The 21,219-nt window shown below is 40.0% G+C and overlaps 2 protein-coding genes across 2 annotated transcripts; one reads left to right on the top strand and one right to left on the bottom strand.

Moving 5' to 3' along the window:
- The first annotated feature begins 6,876 nt into the window (after positions 1–6,876).
- prok2 (prokineticin 2) lies at positions 6,877–10,362 on the top strand. Its single transcript, XM_017426945.2, has 3 exons — positions 6,877–7,084; positions 7,944–8,069; positions 10,139–10,362. The coding sequence occupies exons 1-3, from the start codon at positions 7,013–7,015 to the stop codon at positions 10,262–10,264; spliced, it is 324 nt and encodes a 107-aa protein (XP_017282434.1). The 5' UTR covers positions 6,877–7,012; the 3' UTR covers positions 10,265–10,362.
- Positions 10,363–13,714: 3,352 nt separating this feature from the next.
- On the bottom strand, positions 13,715–20,540 carry gpr27 (G protein-coupled receptor 27). Its single transcript, XM_017426941.3, has 2 exons — positions 18,728–20,540; positions 13,715–13,859 (listed from the first exon to the last, which is right to left on the bottom strand). The coding sequence occupies exon 1, from the start codon at positions 19,968–19,970 to the stop codon at positions 18,822–18,824; it is 1,149 nt and encodes a 382-aa protein (XP_017282430.1). The 5' UTR covers positions 19,971–20,540; the 3' UTR covers positions 13,715–13,859; positions 18,728–18,821.
- Positions 20,541–21,219: the final 679 nt, after the last annotated feature.

Genomic DNA, 21,219 nt, shown 5'->3' with positions numbered 1-21,219 from the left:
GTCATTGGGTACAGATTTGCCATCCCTTAGAGTAGTTTCCTTATTTTCTTATAAGCCATCCTTAAGAACTGTCAAGCAGCTGTAGTTTTGGTTTTATACTCTTGGTTGAAATCTAGAGCTATTCATACACTGAATGATTTCATTAGCATTTTTATCTTGTCGGATAATTGTAATTAATTTTTACTTTGCTAATAAATTTGTTTCATTGTAAGAAAATCCACCTCTGTCCCTATTGGACATCCAGACTGTGATGTGCATCTTTCACAACACTTTGAAAAACTGCATGTCAAGAATTTGTTTACAGGTAATGAGCTCTTTTTTGTTGTTGCTGTTGTTTTTCATTAACTTAATGAAGATGGGTATTAATTGTTTTGTGAGGATGACACTCAGAAAGTCTTCAGTATTTAGGAGCTCTGTTAAAACAGCATCAAATAGTAAACAAGTTGGCAAAGTTTTTTGTCATGTTTTATATCATGAAAGAAAATTATTCTGAGTATACATCTTTAACAGAATCTTTTTAAAATCAAATTAGTGCAATAAATTCACACGGACAGCTTGGGAGTTTATATTTTCTTTTGCATAAATATAGGTCCGTTAGATTTTTTTTAATTTTCCTTCCTTTTGCCGTAGAACCAAATCAACTGACTCACCAGGCACCTAAAAACTACACAACGACGTGGCACAGCATCATTCTCTCCACTCGCCCACTGAAAAATTTTAATCAGACAGAAAGAAAGAGGAAAATAATTGCAGACCAAACTCACATTGAATTTTCAATGACTGTTCCTTTGGTGCAAACGCCTCATGCATACTGAAAAGCTGCAAGGCCTTTTTTTTGTAATCTCAGTGCCAGTGAATGCTCTGTTGATGTCAAAATTCACACAAACAGATAAATGAGAAATATACATAATTTAGGACACTTTTGTTTTACTTCTATTTCCACTTTTTCAGTTTCTAACCAAATGAAATCCTGCCTCCTCAAAAGTTTTAGGAAACAATAAGATAGTTGATTTTGTGCTACTTGATGCCCTCAACTTTATTTGACCTGCTGAACTGTGTTTATAAGTTTGCCAATATTTATGAAGGTTACACTATTAAATACGAGCAACACAGGTCAACCTAATTGATAGCTGTAAAAGACACTGCTGCTAGCTTGTGCAAAAAGGGTTGCACATACATTCAAGTTTTACTTGATTGTAATAAACAACTGGTGTTGACTATAGTAAACATTTGTTTATGATTAACTTTAGCTAGCTTACAAAGCTATAACCATCTTAAAACTTGCTGAGCATGACTGAAACAACTACTTTGTACATTTGATTCAGCTGACCTAAAAACCAGGTGAAATAATGTTTAACATAAACTGGAAAACAAAATAGGCTAAATATGATGAAAACAAATCCAAAAAATGATTTAGAACAAAAACAACTGGACTTCTACCGGTAGCTGAAGATGTTTCGCTTCTCATCTGAGGAGCTTTCTCAGAATTGATTTGGATTTTTTGGGATTTGCCATGTCCTGGATGACTGATAATCTACACCAGCATATGATGAAAACAGCAATTAAGGGCTTAGAATTCTTTGAAGGACTGAATATTGTGCTCCACCTTTCATGACAGAGCTTTAATTCAACCAGCTAGAGCTTAGTGTGTCTCTAGGGGATCACTCTCAACTACTACCACACCTATTGAGATCAATATCTATACAGTTTCACCCAGTCATAGCCATATTTGTGTTTGCTAAGCTTGCTTAACTGTGACGGCTGTCTTTAATGGGACTGACTCCAAAAGTTAATGAATTGTAGATGTTTATCCAGTGAAGACTTTCTGAGAGTTTCATCAAAATCTGTCCTCTGGTTCATGAGATATTTTGTTAATTGTACAGACAAACAAACACATTTATGCTTTTTTTGATATATAAATAAAAGTCAACAAATATGTAAAATAAAAAATAACTTAGTCAGAATATGATAAATTTGTAGTTTAAAATTTTGTTTGGAATTTGTGAGCTCGTTTTAATTGGACAGCTCAAAATAACAGAGCAGTGGCACAGTACTGTATTAACTCAGCTGCATCACAGTATGATGGTTTCTGGCTTCTTTTTCGACTCATACATCTCTTTCTTTTGTTCTAAAAAACTGTGTTTCTCTTAGATGTCACGCTGAACCATTCAGCACCTTGACTCTTAAGTTCCTAAAGTGCACTGTCTAAACCTAGCAATGACATCTACTTGCAAACTACTCATTCATTACAGCATTAAAGATTAAAAAATACAATTAGACAGTGCTACAGGTACAGTATAAAAGGTCAAGGAGGGAAGTTGGAAACATTCTTTTGGAAACTTTTTTTTTGTTTGTTTTAATATGAAGTATTTTAGAGGTGAGTGTAAAGCGGCTGGGATGAGAGTCAGCTCCAAGTCTGAGGTCATGGTTCTCAACTGGAAAAATGGTGGAACGCTCCCTCTGGGTCGGAGGTGGATCTCCCCCTTAAGCGGAGGAGTTCAAGTATCTTGGAGTCTTGTTAGAGTGATGAAGTGGGAGATGAATCTACAGATTGAGGCCTTGTCCACAGTAATGTGGACATTACTTTGATCTGTTGTAGTGAAGAAAGTTGAGTGAAAAAGCAAAGCTCTGAATTCACTGGTCCATCTACGTTCCAACCCTCATCCTATGGTCATGGGGTTTGGATCATGACTGAAAAGACAAGATCCCGGATACAAGCGGTTGAAATGAGCTTTCTTCATAAGGTGGCTCAGCCCTAGAGATAAGTAAAGCCAGTGCTCCTTCTCATCAAAAAGAGTCAGTTGAGGTGGGTCTGAAAAGGATGCCTCCTGGAAGCCTCCCTTTGGAGGTTTTCCCGCCACGTCCCACTGGGAAGAGATCTCGGGGCAAACCCAGAACTCGCTGGAGGGATTATATATCCTCTCTGGCCTGGGAGCTTTGGAATCCCTCAGCTTGAACTGGAGAGTGTCGCTGGGGAAAGGGATGTCTGGGCTTCCTTCCTGGGGCTGTTGCTTCCACAACACAACCATGGATAAGCAGTTGAAGATGAATGAATTGATAGATATTTAAGAGGCCATATACAGAAGCATGACATTTATGTAACCAAACAATAAAGAAACTTTGGTTAAACTTCACCACATTCATACATTCCCTCAGCAGCTAGCTTGTGTCTTTCCATTTTTGTGCAGCCAGTCCTCAATTGTTATTTTGACAACATTTATGTCGTGCCAGTGTAGCAATGGATGTATACTAGGGAAGCAAAATGAGGCACAGCACCTGAGTTGCTTTGTTAGAATCTTAATTCTTAACCTGGGCAATGATGTGGTAGTTCAAAGGAAAAACAAAGGTTTTGATCCCTAAAGCAAACTTTTTGCAATGCCTTTACATTAAAAATTAACCAGTAATGAACTTAGCCAAGTCTATTACAGAAAACAACATCATCAAGATATAGTCTGTGAACAATAGATGGTGACATATGTTACACAAAACAAGGAAGGAGGACAATTAGGAAGCACAGTGCAGAGGCATCATGGCATCAAAGAAGGTGAAGCTCTGGTGAAGAGTATTTAACTTTCAAAATCCATCATAACCTTCCTGCCTCTGTCTTTTCAACATGCATAGATGAAAATCTTATGAGACCGCAGTAAGTAGAGAAAGATACAGCCAGATGATGAGAGAACAATAACGGCTTTTGTGAAATTCAGTATTTTATGAGGTAATCTAGACTCTTTATATGCCTCTCCCAAGTATTCAACAAGAGAACTGGCTTGTTTTTAGGATGCAAGCACTCCTTCCTGTCTCTTTTTCTTCATCAGATCACAACTGTTAGCATGAAAGACACACAAACACATTTCAGTTAGTAATCTCTGCTCAATGAAGAACAAGCCCAGTGAAGAGCTTGAGAGAAAAAAAAAGCCCATCTAAATTATTATTTAGACTTTTTTTCTTGTTTGACATTTTTGAACAATTAGTCTCATTTTTATGAATTAGCAGGAATGTTTGCAAAGACCAGTATAAAAGAAGGCTTGTTTGATGATAAATCTGTGTCTGCACATTAATGACACATTAAGAAATTTTGGCGTATGCCTAATTATTTTGCTACCTCACCCTAAAAACAACATTAATTCCTAAGCGCATCCTTCATTTGGGTTTATATTATCTTAATTTGTCATTGATGACGTTCACAAATTGGTGATATGATGGTTGGGTGTAAATTATAGCGACAATCAGTGGGGTTCAAACCCATACAATATAGGTATGTGTTCCAGTTGGCTGAAGTCTCATAATCCTTCCAGTATTTTGTTTGGTTTTAATTTAATATCATAAAGATTATAACAAAACACACTCATTCTTCCTGTTCACAGGGCTTTCCTTTGTAACAGTAGATTCAGTTGGGTAATTTTCTTTGTTACATCTGTCAGGAAAGCAAGGTCAAGTAGCAACCATAAAAGCCCTGATCTTACCCAGCAAGGAAAGAAAGTGCTGCAGTATCTTACACGCTCAGCCATTGGACATCAAAAAGAAGAGGTCCCCATGCTCTCCAGCATTCCTCCAGGAACCGCTTGAAGCCCTGGTGTTGCTATGCCTTTGCTCAAATGGAGTTGATCTTAACAACACAATGTGGTCAAATCCCATAACCTTTGCACCTATAGCCTGTTGGTGAGTGATGCAATGATAGTTGAGAAACTTGGGAGAGTCTGGGTCCGCTCTGCATGCACAATAAATCCTGATTGACAACCTGTCACAGAAGGAGCTCCATCAGTTGTCACAGACACCAGCTTTTCTACGGAGACCTTTCTGCTACTATGTCGTCCTTCACGGTAGATTAAATATTAACTCCCCTTGGTTGTTGATTTGAGTGGAAGTAAGGCTGAAAACTCTTCTTTGGTGGAAAAGTCATCAAATACCATCCGGAAAAACCCCCCAACAACAGCTAGCTGGGGTGTATTGCTTGCGCCGACAGACCGATCAAACCATTTGCACCTGTCCATGTCCGATTCCAGCTGTTTTAGCACATTCACAGACAGCACAGATATTCTCCCTGCCACAGTATTAGCACAGAGTTGCACATCAGCAATAGCAGGCAAAATTTCTGTCCTGCATTTGTGGTCCCAGAACAGAGGTCAAAACCTCCTTTATAATCCTGCCATCGGTGAAGGGGCTTTTTGTGCTTGGTTAAGATGTACACCACTTCAAACGAAGCTTCTGCTGCTGCGTTGGGGGTCTTTGTAGGTCTGGTGAAAAGGGACGGTTGTCTCTGAAGCAATATTTTTAGTTCCTTTACCTTGTCTTTTTGAAGATTGCTACCCAGAGGAAAGTCCCACGAAAAGTTGCTGTGAACTTTGGTATAACGGTGCTCCACGTTGACTGACACAGTTGCACCGCAGTTCAGACCCACACATTTGTTAGAAACATTAAGAGAATGCTTCCCATTCCCCATGAAAATTATGTTTTTTTGCTTCTTATTGAGATGGCTACTTGCTATATGATTATGGTTTCTGCCCATCTCACATGACATCAGCACTGATTTCTCAAGCTTACCAGCAGAGTAACCATTTGATTGACAACTAATTGTCAAATTATCCTTTATGTCCCATCACCTTTTTATGTAACAATCAATCAATTCATTTGATTGGATATAAATCTAAGTTTGTTTTGCCAGTGACAACTCAAATTTCACTAATCCTGATTTTTCAGCAGCCCTTTAAAAGACCTCATGAGCACCTATGTTCCCCGGTACTTGTGTTCTCCCTGGGTTAATAATGAAAGTCATGAAAGATGCATAGCTCTCCCTTCAAATGTTTTTCAATACAAATGAAAAAAAATACTGAATTACAGTGCAGACGTTGCATCGTGGAATTGTACTGGGGAACAATAGGGGATGTAGGAACATTAGGGAACATAACATAGGGGAACATAGGGATGACCCTTTCACGAGCTACCATGTTGGAGACCCCTGTACTAAAACATAAAACATTTATGGTACGTGGCTGAATGAATTCTCGTCATCCTGCATGACTCACTTGTCGCTGTCAGTCTGCCAGACTGAGGATGAGGACAAATTTAGCTCTCAAATAGTTGATTGGCCATGTCAGTCAGCTACTTTTGAAGTGCCTTCAGTCAAAAACACGTGACTTCTGGAGATTCTGCACATCATTACATTCACACAGTATACAAAAGTTCACAAGAGTATTTCTATTTTCAGTTGTTTCGCAATAATTTGTTTTGATGGGATTCAAAGATTTCTGGCAACGGTGTTCAACTGTGCAGGTCGATTTTTTTACAGATAGTTCAGCAAATGCAACTTTTGAAGTTATTTGAAAGCTTTTAGTCATTTTCAGTCAGAAGTCCTAGTTTGTCTGACTGATAGGACAAGAAGAACTTTACACTTATTCTAAAATGTAAAGAGCTGCTACACTTTATTTTTATTCACAAAGGTATATTTTCTTCTACAATACTTACAAAAGACTTTTTTATGACTTAGAACAATCAGAAATTGTAGTTTAAAATCATTAATAGGTTCTAAAGTATTGTGAACAGTGTACTGATTGCAGAAATGTCTGCTCTTTCAGTTGCTTTGAGCACTCCTGAGTAGATTTCAAAGGATATTTCAAAACTGGCCTTGAAGCCTGAAAACGTGTAAAAAGGAGGAAACAAATGTTGCACGGAGGAAAAAATATGAGAAATTTTGAATAGGTTAGCATTGATCCCTGGTCAGCTTTAGCATATGTGAGGACTTCATTACTGGCATAAAAGCGGCAGGCTCATTGTCGTTTCAAAGTTTACCTTGGTCTTCTTTTTTAGCTGTTCCTGCAAGGGGTTGCTAGTGTGAGTGAGTCACATAGTTTCTGAAAGGCAGGCTGGGTTTATAAAACCTTCCACCAGCCTTCATCGCACGAGTTTGGAGGCCACTTTTCTCTGAGGTCTGTCACAGATGCACACGCAGTGAGGTCCGCAGCATCCTTACTGTTCACATCGGACGGCAAAAGGAACACAAAGACAGCTCTTCGTCATGAAGTCCTTCGTCCCTCTGCTCCTCTCCCTGTTCTTGGTGTCCCATGGATCTTCAGCCATCATCACAGGGGTAAGTGAAGGCTTACAGGTAGATACCTCACAAGGAAACGGGAAGCTCTTTAATTAAAAAGTGCCTTTTTTGCTGTCTTGTATTAAGGGTAAATGTGTAGAACTAACATAAATGCTGGATGACTTTTAAGAATGAACACTTTCAGCTCTTCCAAAAAGCAGAAAAAACAATGAAAATATAACATTTCTTCTAAGAAAAGACTGACACAGAAGGAATATTATACCATATGTGCTTTAGCTAAAACTTTAGGTGTACCTCTCTCCAGCTTAAAATATTATATCAAATAATTAAACAAAGAAGTTGAAGTCATGATGAAAGCTCTGTATAGTAAAAGAATGTGAGCTGAAAATACATAAAAACAAAATAAAATAGGAAAACATTTTCATATTTTTGGCTTCTCTTTAAAACAAGGCAAATGTACAAGAAACTGTTCTTTTCTTAAATAAATAGCAATGAATACAGCTAAAAAAATTAAAGATTATAAGATTTTCCAATGCTAATCCTACGCTACATAACTCTATAAATGTAAATTTCATTCAAAACCTGTGGTGACAGAAATTGTCGTGTCTGTCATGACAGCTCTCGTACCTTGAGCTGATGGGAAAAACTGAGGCGCCATAAAACACAGAGTGATTTTCATCTGCGTCTGTCACTTAAAATCACTGCTGTCCTCCTCATAGTATTCCCTTCATCTCATCTGAAGCGAGAGCTGTCGCCCAGCGTCTCATCCCAGCTCTCCATAAGTGAATTGTTTTATAGCCGGAGGTGTTTCCTTTGGATCGTGGAGTTTGATTTTCAAATTCTGAACCACCTGCAGCGTCTTTAAATATTAACTGTGTGGATTTAAATGTGTGTGTAGGCCTGTGAGAGGGACTCCCAGTGTGGAGGAGGGATGTGCTGTGCGGTGACTTTATGGATCCCCAGTCTGCGTATGTGCATGCCCATGGGACGGGAAGGAGACGACTGTCATCCTCTGAGCCACAAGGTGAGGGGCTTCTCTCTGATCTGTGAAAAATGTTCTTTCAGACAAGTGTGGCATCTTTAATTTTATTTTAAATTCATATTTTTTTATGATGAGTTTGTAGCCAAAAACACAAGATAATTTTCTTGATATACCAAGCGTAAAGTCTGTGAGCTGACACTTGGGACTAAATATTCAGATATAAACTCATGGTTTAAAGATGCATCATTCCGAGTCCTCTTTTTTTTTTTTTTCCTTTTGAAGCATTCTTTGATATTCTGGTTCTATCAGCATAAACTTATTTTTAATCTGGCAAAAGAATATTTGAGATCTCTTTCAGTCTGAAAACTTTAGACTGAAACATTCCTGCCAATGTGAGACTATCCTATAATGACACTGTGGTCCTCATACTAATTAACAGGAACTGCTGTTGTTTCCTATCTTTTTTAAACAATAAAATCTACCTTAAATAGGCAGCAGGACACCCAAGGCCTTGTCTACACTCCAGATACTTTTTTAAACAAATATTTTTTTTCTCTGTTTATATTTTAGTTTTCTTTGCACAATTCTAACAAAAAAGCTGAAGTACCCAAACTGTGCCACTAGGTGGCAAGAATGTCTACATTAGTGACATTAAAATACTAAAAAATAAAAAACGTTATGAGGATTGGCTAAAACATTTTTTACAGTTTCCTCTCAGTTATCAAAACCAGTATCTCACTGAGAATGTTGGAGAAAAGTTGGTGACTCAAAAATAGTAGAAATTAGAAAATAAGGAAATGTTTTCCTGCTCCAGTCACACTGAATTCTGAGTGTTTTTAATCAAGAAACCATTAAGCAGTGAAAATCACAGTCTATTTCTGTGTGTGGCTTGCAAAACTATATTCTAGGCCATGCACATTATTCCATTGCCTACCTCCACCCACATTGTACCAGCCTAAACCTGCTTTGCACCCAGCTTGGCAGCGAGCTCCTTGTTTATTATTGAATCTACTAGAGAACACTTGAATTAAAAATAGGCGGATCTGGACAGGTTTTTTCAAAACTTAATATTCATCCCTGCTGTGGTTTTTAGACCTGGACATTCGGGGCTGCAGCTCCAGGTGTTTTATGAATAATCCTGGAATTCGAGACAATAGAAACTTTAAGATGCGGTCCTGTCCAAACCAGGAATAAAGCTCCCTAAAATAACTAATAGTTTGCCTAAAAACACAAGCAGGTTAGGTTGTGTTTTCTTTGCAAGCAGCAGACACAGAGAGTCTGTGGCAGTCTGTGTGTATTTCTGCACAGATTTTAGGAGTTGGAGAAAAAAGAAACAAACTGTAGATTAATAATTAGTGTGGTGTGGGTGCACCGCTGGACATATATGGGCATCATAGACTTGTTGTTGCTCAATCAGACACAATAAAGTGACAGTATTATCATTTTATCCACTTATTCAGTGAGGCAAGTCCGAAGTGGTGTTAAGCGCTCAGCCCCTGCCGACGTGTCCAACTCCAAGGACAGGAGGGGAGTTTGTACGGGGCGGTACACCTGTCAAATGGTAACACGGGTGTCACAAGAGAGAGCTAAGGGAGAAAACCTCCAGTGAAGCCGAAGAGAAGCTCTGTACCATGGCTGAACAATCACGGGGTTTTTTTTGTCACAAGCACTTCGACGTGCATTTTATTTTGCAACTGCAAACAATGTATATAGCGTCACGTTGCAAATACATACATGTTTCCATACAATAGCAAATTAATAAAGAGGCAACAATTCACAAAAAAATACAGCTCTGGTGCTTCAGAATGACAGAACTGAGAATGATTTAATGGATTAAATGATTAAGCACACAATCAAAGTTTAATAGTGATGGGATAAAACAAGATGAAAAAAAAAAACATGGCTAAAAACGACTCCATTATTGTTTAGGTTTCTAGAGCATGGGAGGTGCAAAGGCAGAAAAGTCTGTTTTTGAAAAATACCTAGAGTGAATCTTCCTCTTTTATAAATATGTTGAAAATAATACTTTTACCCTGTGTGTCTAAATCTGCATTCATTGACTAGAGAAAAAGAGTTACATTTTAAACCAAATCTTTATGCCCTCCTTCCAGGTTCCTTTCTTTGGGAAAAGGCTTCATCATACGTGCCCCTGCCTGCCCAATCTGTCCTGCATTACCATCGAGAGGGGCAAGTCCAAATGTCTGTCACCGTACAAGTACCCCGAATACTTCCTCTAAGGACCAAACCCTGCTGCATCATAACAACTTTAAAAACCTGTTTTCACACTGTTTTTTTTATTATTTTCACGAGAGCTACTTTTTGTAATTTATCGTCATGTTGGCTTAAATTAAACAATATATTTGAAGAAAAAAGGAAAAAAAACGCTTGCTGGTTCTTCTCCTTTCTCTCACTTGATTATCTCATTTCCTGTAACCTGTTTCTGCCTTGTCAGCGCACAAAATAATGTTCTACGATGCTTAACAACCAGTCAGTTTAATAATCTGATCTTATTTGAGGTTTTACATTTACCTATTAATGTAATCAAAATATTAATGAAAACGAGCCGTGTACATAAAAGCCAGTGCTCCTCATTTCATATGGCTTTATGTTTGAAAGTGTTCAAAATTGTTTTGAGCTCTCAGCTGCTGTCAACAAAAGCATGAGTGGAAAAGCAGCATTACTCCAGCAAAGATATTCAATGCTAAACAAATAATGAGCCAAGAATTCCAAATACGAAGGGCGTTTTTAGCCACAACAAGGGCAAAGAAGAACATTGATAATGTTTTAATTAACCATAATGGCTAAAGAACGGTTTGCCTTCAGAGCAGCTCATCTTTATCCGTTGTTGAAAAGAAAACATAGCTATGAAATCATTCATTGTCAGGTTAATTATTTAAAGCATCTTTTTCAAGGCACACGTTAAAATTAGATTTTCCCAAATAATGCAAGGACTCCTCCAGTCTAACACTCTTTTGCATCAAAAGACGCCCATCTATTTAGGCTGCATAATATCTGTGAGAAATGCAGTTTTGGAAATTGGACTAAATTATTACAAAAAACCTTGGGTAGCAAACAAACTTGTTTTCATTATTAAGTGGCATGGCAGCCGTTTTGAGACTGGAAAGTTGCAGGTTCAATGCCCATACGTCACGGTGTCCTCGAGCATGACATCTAATCCCTAACTGCTCCCCGGGGCACCTAAATAGCTGCTCACTGCTCCACTTCAGTGTATCTCACACGTGTTATGGGTCAAATGCAGAGAACAGTGTTTGCGCACGTACAATTAATCACACAGGGAAATTCACAAGGTCCAGTAGCATCATGATGTTAAATAAACACATTAATAGACTCGTTTAAAACAAGAGCCATAGCCAATGCCAGTGAACGTTACTGACTCAACAGCAGCTAATGTTTTAACAAAAAGAAGCTGGATCAGAATAAAAAGAAGGAGGCTGTTTAAAGAGCACACTGAGAATATCGAAGTGCTCTGAAGAACTCCATGAAGGTAAAGTCACACCGTGTTACTTTAAAGCCCCTCACTTTTCCCTCCTATTTGTCTGCACCTTCTCTTTTTGCTTGTTTGTCTGTATATAGCAAATCTAGGTGCTGAAGTACATCTGCAGAGCCAGCGCTGAGGACCTTACATTTGTCTGCCCTGTCACTCAGTCAAAACGGACTCTGTAGCAGCAGTTATCAGGGTTACCAGTCAGTACTTGATCCTTGTTTCATGATTAGTTTCTCTGAGCCTAATGCTCATGTCTCTTCAGGCTTTCGGACTTTCTGCCCCGTCATGGCTAACTGTAGCTCTTGGTATCCTCGGTACTTTTGAATGCGGCTCCTTCCAGGGGTTTTTCTTTCATCTCTAGGCCTAGTTTAGCTCTCAGCCCCCCTCACTGTCTTGCCGGTCTCCAGAGAGACTGCGACCTGGTCCCTGCACCTCCTCCTTTGTGTGTGCACTGTGTGACTTCCTGTGACTGCATGTTCTGGACCAGTTATGAAACCAAGCAGATAAATGACCAGGCAGCTTGCCTTTTGCCTAGAAGAGTCACACAATGACATATAAATAGTCGTTTGTCAATGACAAGGTGGTGCATGCAAACAAATTCATGTCTTTATTATTTCAGTATCACCCGCCACCATGAAAGGTGAACAATAATGTAACTGGCTGTGTCTGTGTTGTTTGTCTGTTAGCAAAATATCTCATGAACCATTGGAGGGATTTTAAGGAAACTGGATGAACATCTACAACTAATTAACTTCTGGAGTCAACCCAATTCAAGTTGGCCACCACAGCTAATCAATCTTAGTAAAAGGCAAAAATGGCAACACCTCAGTCAATTTTACAGATACTGAGCTAAAATCTGGTGTGGTAGTAGCTGAGACTCATCCCCAACACAAACTCTGACCACTACCGGATTGCACAACATCTTAGAACTTGCTCCTAAAACTTTGGCATGGAAGGTGGCGGGTGATATGCATTCCTACAAGAAAAGCTATATTTTATTGTAGTCGTTTTTATCCCTCATATAGCCTACTTATAAATCACATCTGATAATCTTGTCAGTAAAGCGTGATAATATCAACTCACTCTCCAACTGCTGACTTTTAAATGTGTAATAATCTGCCCAACTATTCTAACTGCAGGCTCAAAGATTTCAAGTTTTTTTGTCTGTCATGGCTCCTCGTCATTCTCAGGAGTCACCTGTCCAGTAAAGACAGACTGAGCCATAAAGGTCCAAACTTTTATTTAAAAAAAAAGGTGATCAGGCCAGTTTGACAGTTTCACTGCCAGTTTGTAGTCAATCTGTTTAAACGAAAGGGGCAAAGAAGTCTTTCTGAAGACATGAGTTTGTTGCGTAGAAATGTTTGACATTCAGATCAATGTCTGCAAATACACTCATCCTAAAATACAAAAGAGCTGGAGCCAGACATGAAGAAATTGAGGTTGTAAATGGTATTCATGAGAAAGTAGACCAAGCACATCCTTTCTTTCTTTTTTTTTTTTTTAGTCATACATCTTTCTCCCTTTACTAATGACTCGTTCAAATGATGTAGCACAAGCTAATGGCCTTAAACTATCTAAAGATCCTGGGTTTGATAAAACTTGGATTTATGAGACAGCGAAAGTTCAATTTTTATTTTTTTCTTAAAGTTGTGTTTTGGCACATTTGAGGATCTGACCCACTTTACAAAGCCATGATCATTTAGTTTCGGCTTCTTAAATTATTATCACCGGCTGCCAAAAGGCAAAGGCAGATGATAATGTTTTTGTGTGTGTATGTGTGTGTGTGACCAAACATATCTCATGAATTACAGGACAGGTTTGTAGTTGTACTACAGAATTTACAATCTAATCATTTACCAGTGGTCAAATTACGACATGACAGATGCAACTTTTACTTCTCGTCAAACCTAAATCATTACGGTACTTTATATAGTTGTCCGTTTCCTTTTTATCTAACGCAGAGAGTTCACAAAAACTGTACATTTTTGGAGTTACGATACACAAATCAGAGCAGCAAATAAAAAGTTGACCTGATTATTGCCATCACATGATTTTTGTATACATCTAAGAACAGTTTAATCAGCTGCATCCCTAATTAAGTTTCTTCTTTAAAGGCAGAAATGGTTCTGATAACAGCATCTTGTTAAAAACAGAGGATAGAGCCCAGTCATCTTATCATCCATTTCAGGTTTATTTGAAAAACAAAAATAATAATAATCCAAACACTGGTTCAAAGCAGCAAATTGTTCACATTTGCAGAGTCCGCTTTCTTTTAATGAAAAGGAAAGCTGACTGTCGTGTTCATCCTTCGGCAGATCTGAATAAATCTGAAAAAAAAGACAACAAATATTTTTCAGCATGAGTTTGTCGTCCTTTACACAAAGAATAAACGGTGGAATATACATTTGAATCAACATATTTACAACCAAAGTGGAAGGAAAGGCAGATGGGGATTTACAGTATTTACAGTTTTTGCCGTCATTAAAAAATATCTTTTTAAAGGTCATTTGTGGTATTCAAAGAACTGGAAAGTATTTTACAGATAAAGTAGCGCTCCGGCATTTTGGTTGACTCCATAGCATTTCAAAATGTACACATCGTGGTTTGTATTTTTGTGGAGCAGACAGAAATATCCGGTCATGGGGCGCTGATAGGAGGAACAAGAATGTAACATGTGTCTGAGTGGGTTTGGAGTGTCACCTAAAATACATGCAGCAGTCTGAAATTCAAAGGTAGCTCTGTCGCTCCAGCACATTATCACCTGCCATCGAAGGCAACAGGACAAAGGATTGTTGTGTTAACAAAAACATCTCATGGACCAGTGGGCAGATTTTAATGAACCTCTCAGAAAGTAATCTTTGGATGTATGTCTGCAACGGATGACCTTTGAAAGTCAACCCAGTTCAAGACGACCGCAACAGCTAAGCAACATTAGTCAGTTTCACAGATATTGACCTAAATTTTCTTGTGGGAGCAGCTGAGAGTCATCCCCAACACACACTCTGAGTGCTAACTGATCGCACAAGATTTGTTTTAAAAACTTTGACATAAACTGTTGAAGTCCGTTGTGTCTGTCTGTTAGCAAAATATCTCATGGAACCACTGGACAAATTTTATTGAAACGGTCAGAAAATAATCATTGGATCTACAACTGATTAACCTTTGGAGTTGATCCGATTCAACGCGGTTGCTGCAACCAACTGACCTTGAGAAACACAAACATGGCTATAATGAAACCAATTTAACAAATATTGAGCTACTTTCCTGTATGGTAGTAGCTGTATTTCATTCCCAACAATTACTCCAGTATTCAGACATTGTGCAAGACCTTTGCTTAACACTTTGGCATTAACTGTTGGTGTCAGCCCTGTTTATCTGTTAGCAAAATATCTCGTGAACTCCTTGACAGATGCCAATGAAACTCACAGAAAGCAATCATTGTATGTACGTCTACATCTGATTACCTTTTGGAATCAACCCAATTCAGTATGGCTGCCACAGCTAACTGACATTAGCTAACACAATAATGGCTATAGCTTAGTTAATTTTAAAGATATTGAGCTCAAATTTGGTGTGGTAGTAGCTGAGAGTCATTCACAAGCCATTCTCTGAGCACTATCACATCTCACAAGATCTTGCATTATCACATGACATTGCGCCTATTATCATTTACAAGGTTTGACCAAAATGACTAAAACTCTGTCATTTATTATCATATTATTATCTTAGTTATAAATCTGGTATGAAAGCTGACGGGCGATATGCATTCCTTCAAGGAATGCTAGGCCTTTAATTTCTATTTTCCAAGTGATAGTTCAGATTTTTTTTCTTTTTGAAGTGGGATTTTGAAGACTGGTTGTGAACAAAAAATATGTTACCTGTTGCAGATAGCTCTTTGAACTAGGGTAAACAGAAACATTATCTCATGATGATCTCAGTTTTAAAAAAGGACAGTTCTTGTGAGGGGATTTCCTGAATTTCACCTGCGTATGTACTCGCTGTACGACAGTCCCAGATGCCACAACAGGTCACGCTTGGACACACAAATAAACAAACTCTAGTGATTCATTAATCAAGCCAGATATTACATTTTTTTTAGTCACACAACTCCATCACTTCTCCATTTCCCCCTCTTCTCATTTGTCTTTTCCACAACAATACTGCTGCTCTGTCAGTCACGTGACATGGAGTTAAATGTGGAGGCATGCTAGGCTAATCACAGTATCCAGCCTGAAGAGGCAGCTCTAACACGGAAAAACTCTGTGGCACCAGCAAAAATGTAACTCTTATTTTTGCTAAACAACAAATATATATAAAAAATAGAAAAGAAACAAAAAAAAGCCTTTTCCTGTGTAGAACTTTTTTTCTGACAAAGGTGCAAACAATGTCATCATGTGCTAGCAGTGTTAGCATGCGCAAGCTAGCAGCACAGCGGGGTAATGTCATTTTAAAGCAGCACCATGATACAAAACTTAGGCCACCTTCACACTGCAGGCAAATCTGTTTTTTTACATATGCGACCCATATGTAATTTTTGAACGTGACAAATTTGATATATTTTTTTTTTTTTATCTGGTTGAGTAAGATTCTAAATATGATATGATACCAATGCGGGCGTCAGATCATATTGATACTATCATGATGGGATCAATACTTTAGTTTTTTTTTTTTTACTTTCAGTAAGGCGCTCCCGTTCCAGAAGTGTAATTCTGGAGCAAGCAGGAAGCGGCAAGATCAAATGCACAAAAAAAAAAATCCATGTCAGATAACAACTTAGTTGGCTCAGATCTCACAACAACTTCAGAATTCAGCATCCATATTTACTTTCATAAACATGATGCGTGTGATGTCATGTCTTCTTCTGTTCACGTGGGTCGCTTTAGGGCCGCAGACTGTTCACACTGGAGTCTTTTAAACTATAATGTGAACAACCACACAAAAATAATAAAATAAAAAAACAGATCTGAGCAAAAAATTAGCCTAAGAAAATGTATCCACTGTAGTTGGCTGAGTGTCCACAAAGCAAAGAACAGTATTTATTGATTCTGTTTAATATGGTTTACATTCTAATTTTTTCATGCAGCAACTTTTAGGTACTAAAATTTCAGAAGTGTAAAATAAAAAAAGTAGTTTTTAAACCTTTTTTTGTTTGTTTTAAATCACTGGATGTATTTCTATAAACTTTTGGAGTCACCCCAATTTGAGATGGCAGCCGCAGCTAATGGACGCTAGCCAAAATAAAAATGGCTATAACAGAGATACTTTTACAAATATTGAACTAAGATTTGGTGTGGAAGTAGCTGAAAGTCATCCATAACACACTCTGAGCACAACTCATGATACCTCACAATGCTGCATAACGTCATTTACAAGGTTTGACCAAAACGGCTATAACTCAACCTCATGTCAGCACAAGATGATCTTAGTCTAAAACTCTGACGTGAAAAACAGCAGGTGATATCCATTCCGTCTGTGAGTGCTAGGCCTTTAATTTTTTTAATGTTATCAGTAGAGTTGGTTGATAGAAAGGTGTTTTCGATTCACACAAAACTAAAACTGTGATTCAGATTTTAACAAGAATTGTACAGCTTTGAACGGCCTCAGCTGAGAGAAAAAAAGAGTTTAATTCTGATCGGACTGACTAGCTAATGGCTGGTCAGAGCTGGGCCAAGACCAAAGCAGATTGCTGCAGTCTTAAAACTCCAATCTCCAAATTGCCATAGAGGTCCATGCAAACAGTATTTTCTAAAACTTTAAAAGAATGTTGTATTAAACAGCTAACTCCACACAGACATCTGTAGGTATTTGGAAACAGTGGCAGTGCTGCCTGGGAGAACTCCCAATAAGAGTATCCACACATTTCTGCTTGAACTGTGTATTGTGAAAGTAATGTTGGCATTACGAAGCTAAGTTTATTATCCTTCATACTGAGGTTGTTCAAGAAGCTACCTACAACAGGTAAGACATTCAAAGCTCAAGATCGTTCCACAGAAACCCACTTTGAAAAAAATTAAGAAACTAGTTACACTTTTTTTGTTGGATACGTCTGCCTGCCAACTTGGAACACTCTCAAAGCAAAACTGAGACGTAGAACGAGGTCATGTCCTGTTGGATTAATGCAGGGGTCTGCAACCTCTCCAATCAAAGGAGCCTTTTCTGCTCTTTGGCCAGAATTTGTCCAGAGACACATGTACCTGAAGATTGGAATAAAGATAACACAACTCAATGGCAGTTGTATACCCACTACACACTAAAAGAACTACATAGTTTGTGACATTATTAAATTAACAACCTACATATAATAAGCTATTCATGTTTTTTGGTATTTTAAAACAAAGAAAAAGTCCAAACTCTTATAACAAAAGTAAAAAATAAGCTTTTTTGTGTGTGTCTAGACTAAAGACTGCATTTTATGGAAGTAAAGTGTAATACAAGTATCCCACTCAGAAGTTATAAAGCAAAAAAAAAAATTAGACCAGTTTGTTGGATACGTAATTGGGACCTGAAAGGTCTTCTCTTATTAAAGGTACTCATTGCAAAGTCGTGAAGACTGGTCCAATAAAATAAAATCACAAAGTAAGAAACAAAATCAGTGGCAACATCTGTGACCGGATGGCAGCTACCATGTGTGTTTGTTTACTCCTTTTTTTTTTTTGGCTTTTAGCAGCAGAATCGCTTTTGTATTTCCACTCTTCTCCCAGATTCTACACCTGTTCCATTCCACCTTATTTGTTTACCTACAGACTACAGCCAGCCTAATGTACGTCCGTCATGTGACTCAAATTTCCTTTTGGTTTTTGGCAGATTCAGCCGAGTGCTTTGTTTACACAGAGTGCAGACCCGCATTTAAGGAGTGCATACATATACTGCACCATTTGATGTGCTTCAGGATAACCACGTCTATCGCACTACGTGATGGAGTACCTCTAAGGCAGAGACCGTCATTTATTTCAATTTTTATTTAAAGTTTTTAGGCTGTTCCTTCAAATTCTTGGTGTAACCAGAAAAAACTCGCCATATTTTTTTTTTTGCTTTCCTAGCATGGTTTTAAATTTAAACATTCGTTGTTCCGACATTGGTCAAAGCTCCTGAGAGCTGCTGCAGAGGGACCAAAGAGCCACATATGGCCCCAGAGACGCAGGTTGCAGACCCTTGGAATGATCTAATGAGTGATGATGAACACGGGTTGACCCACCTTCTCTGTTAACATACCCATGGGGAACCCTCAGTGTACATTCTAAAAACTGGTATAGAAATAAGTCTTTGGCAGTATTTTGGCTCACAGGCGTTCATATGACACAGTACGGCTCCATGGGGGTCTGAGTCCCCAGGCAGCAGGAGAAACAGGCCCTGAGTCGGACCCGGAGCTCTTTGTTGAACAGGAAACTGATGATGGGGTTGGCCCCCGCCTGGGCGAAGCTCAGCCACACGGCGGCGGTCAGGTGGAGCTGCGGCACCGGAGCCCCGCGCACAAATATCCGCAGGTAGCAGGCGCTGATGTACGGAGCCCACAGGACGAGGAAGGTAAGGGTGATCATGTAGTACATCTTCCCGATGCGCTTCTCCGTCTTGAACTCGTCCAGGACCAGCAGCCTCCGGTTGCCAGGGTGCGTGGTCTGCCGGATGCCCACCAGCGTGGGCGGCGTGGGCCCGCGGCCGAAGCCGGCTATCCAGTTGGCCGCGGCCTGCCCGGTGGCCCCGGGCCCGTGGAAGGTCCAGTTCTGGCTGATGGCCGGGACCAGCTGGGCCGGCTTCATCTTGCGGTGGTCGTAGACGAAGCAGAGCATCTTGATGTAGACCACGTGGGTGGTGCCCACAATGACCACCAGCATCAGCATGAAGCCCAGGGTGTCGTTGGCCTTCACATAGCGGTGCTCGAACGTGCACTGCTCTTCCTCGCGGACGAACTTGTACGTGCCCACGTCAAACACCGGCGGAGAGGCCATGGCCACGGACAGGGTCCACACCATGCAGATCACGGCCACGCACGTGCACAGGTTCATGCGCTTGGAGTAGAAACGGTGGTGGGCGATGGCCATGTAGCGCGTGATGCTGACGCAGAAGAGCAGGAAGGCCACGTGGAAGCAGAAGAGCACCGACAGGAAGGCGACGATCTTGCAGCTGAGCGCGCCGTAGGGCCACGCGGAGCCGCCGTCAACAGACGCCATCACAAAGGGGAAGCAGACGGCCGCGCGCAGCACGTCTGCCGCGCACAGGTCCAGCAGGAAATAATAGGGAGCCCTGCGCAGGGAGCTGTCCTTCAGCAGCAGCAGCGACAGGGACGCGTTCCCCAGCAGGCTCGTGGCCATGATCAGACCCAGGGAGGCGAGCTTGACCGCAGAGGCCGTGGACGCTGCGTGGTTCTGGAAGGACGAGCTGCTCTCCCCTAACTCGCTTGTGTTTGCCATGAGCAGAGCGCGCGCCCCTCTCCCCCGCATCAAATCCTCCGTCCTACACCTGCAACACCACCGACATCAGGCCCGGACAGAAAAGGAAAAAAAAAACAAAAAACAGATTCCATCTCAAACCCAAAAACAACAATCCTTTTTTTTCTTCTTCCTCTTCTTGTCCCTCATTTCTCACGGGTTAGAGCTCCATGATCCTCGCAGCAGGCTGAACGAGCAGCAGTCCGCTCACACAACGCATCTCGGAGGTCTTCTCTCCTGCTCCGTTTCGGAGAGGTGGAAAGAAAAAAAAAAAAAAAAGAACACGCGCGCGCGCCGGCGCCACAGTGACGCATTAAACGCAGCCAAAAGCCCGCCGGAGCGAAACGCGGCGCGGCGCGGCACGGCGCGGCGCGGCACGGCGCGGCGGAGCTCCGGAGGCTGAGGCTGGGGCTGAGGGTTCGGGTGGGTCCTGGCGGGTTCTGTCACACACACCGGCGGCGCCTTACTTATGCCGCGCACGTCCGCTCGGATCCGGCGGAGCAGGCCTGGGATCAGCAGGAGGCTCAGATGTTGGCAGGCAGATCAGCAGCTCTGCGCTGATAGGCAGATTAAACCGAACACTCTCCGCTTTGTTTTGAATCATGTAAACCTGTCTGGAGCAGATATTATTCCACACATTCCATAACATTAAGCTGTATTTTGAACAACAGTTTTGGTGCCAACAATATCTTCTTTATCTCAGGTTAATTAAACATCTGTGCTTATTCAGGATCTCTGCAAGACAGGGCGGAAATAAACCTTATTGTCTCTTGTGGCTCACTGGACTCATTTGTCCTTCCTCAAAGTTCTCAAAAATACTCTCATAATATAAACTAATGTAACAACGAAGATCCATGTCTGTTCCTCAAGGGCTAAATTTGTTGGTATACACAGCAAATCCAGGAGGCCCAGATTAACACTGTCTGATTTGATTTCAACACTTTTAAAGTGTCTATATGGGTCCACACCAGAAAGTGTTAATTTAACTCTTTTTGGAGAGTTGGTACCTTAACTCTTATAAAGTGTCAAATATCAAATCTGCTGGAGTTAATAATTTAACACTCACTAACACTGATTCAGTGTTAGATTTTAATATTAACTCTCACGGAGTACTTCTTTTAACTTCTTAAGAGTTATTTGTAATTAATATTAAATAGGTACTTTATTGTTTTGAACTTTTAAAAATTCTTTGTAAAATAAACATTTAATAAAGAGGCAATGATTTTCTCAAATGCATTTATTTCAAAATGTGCACTATAAT

Source organism: Kryptolebias marmoratus, linkage group LG4 (genome assembly GCF_001649575.2).
Source record: "Kryptolebias marmoratus isolate JLee-2015 linkage group LG4, ASM164957v2, whole genome shotgun sequence".
Lineage (NCBI taxonomy): Eukaryota > Metazoa > Chordata > Actinopteri > Cyprinodontiformes > Rivulidae > Kryptolebias > Kryptolebias marmoratus.
This window is presented reverse-complemented; position numbering and strand designations above follow the sequence as displayed.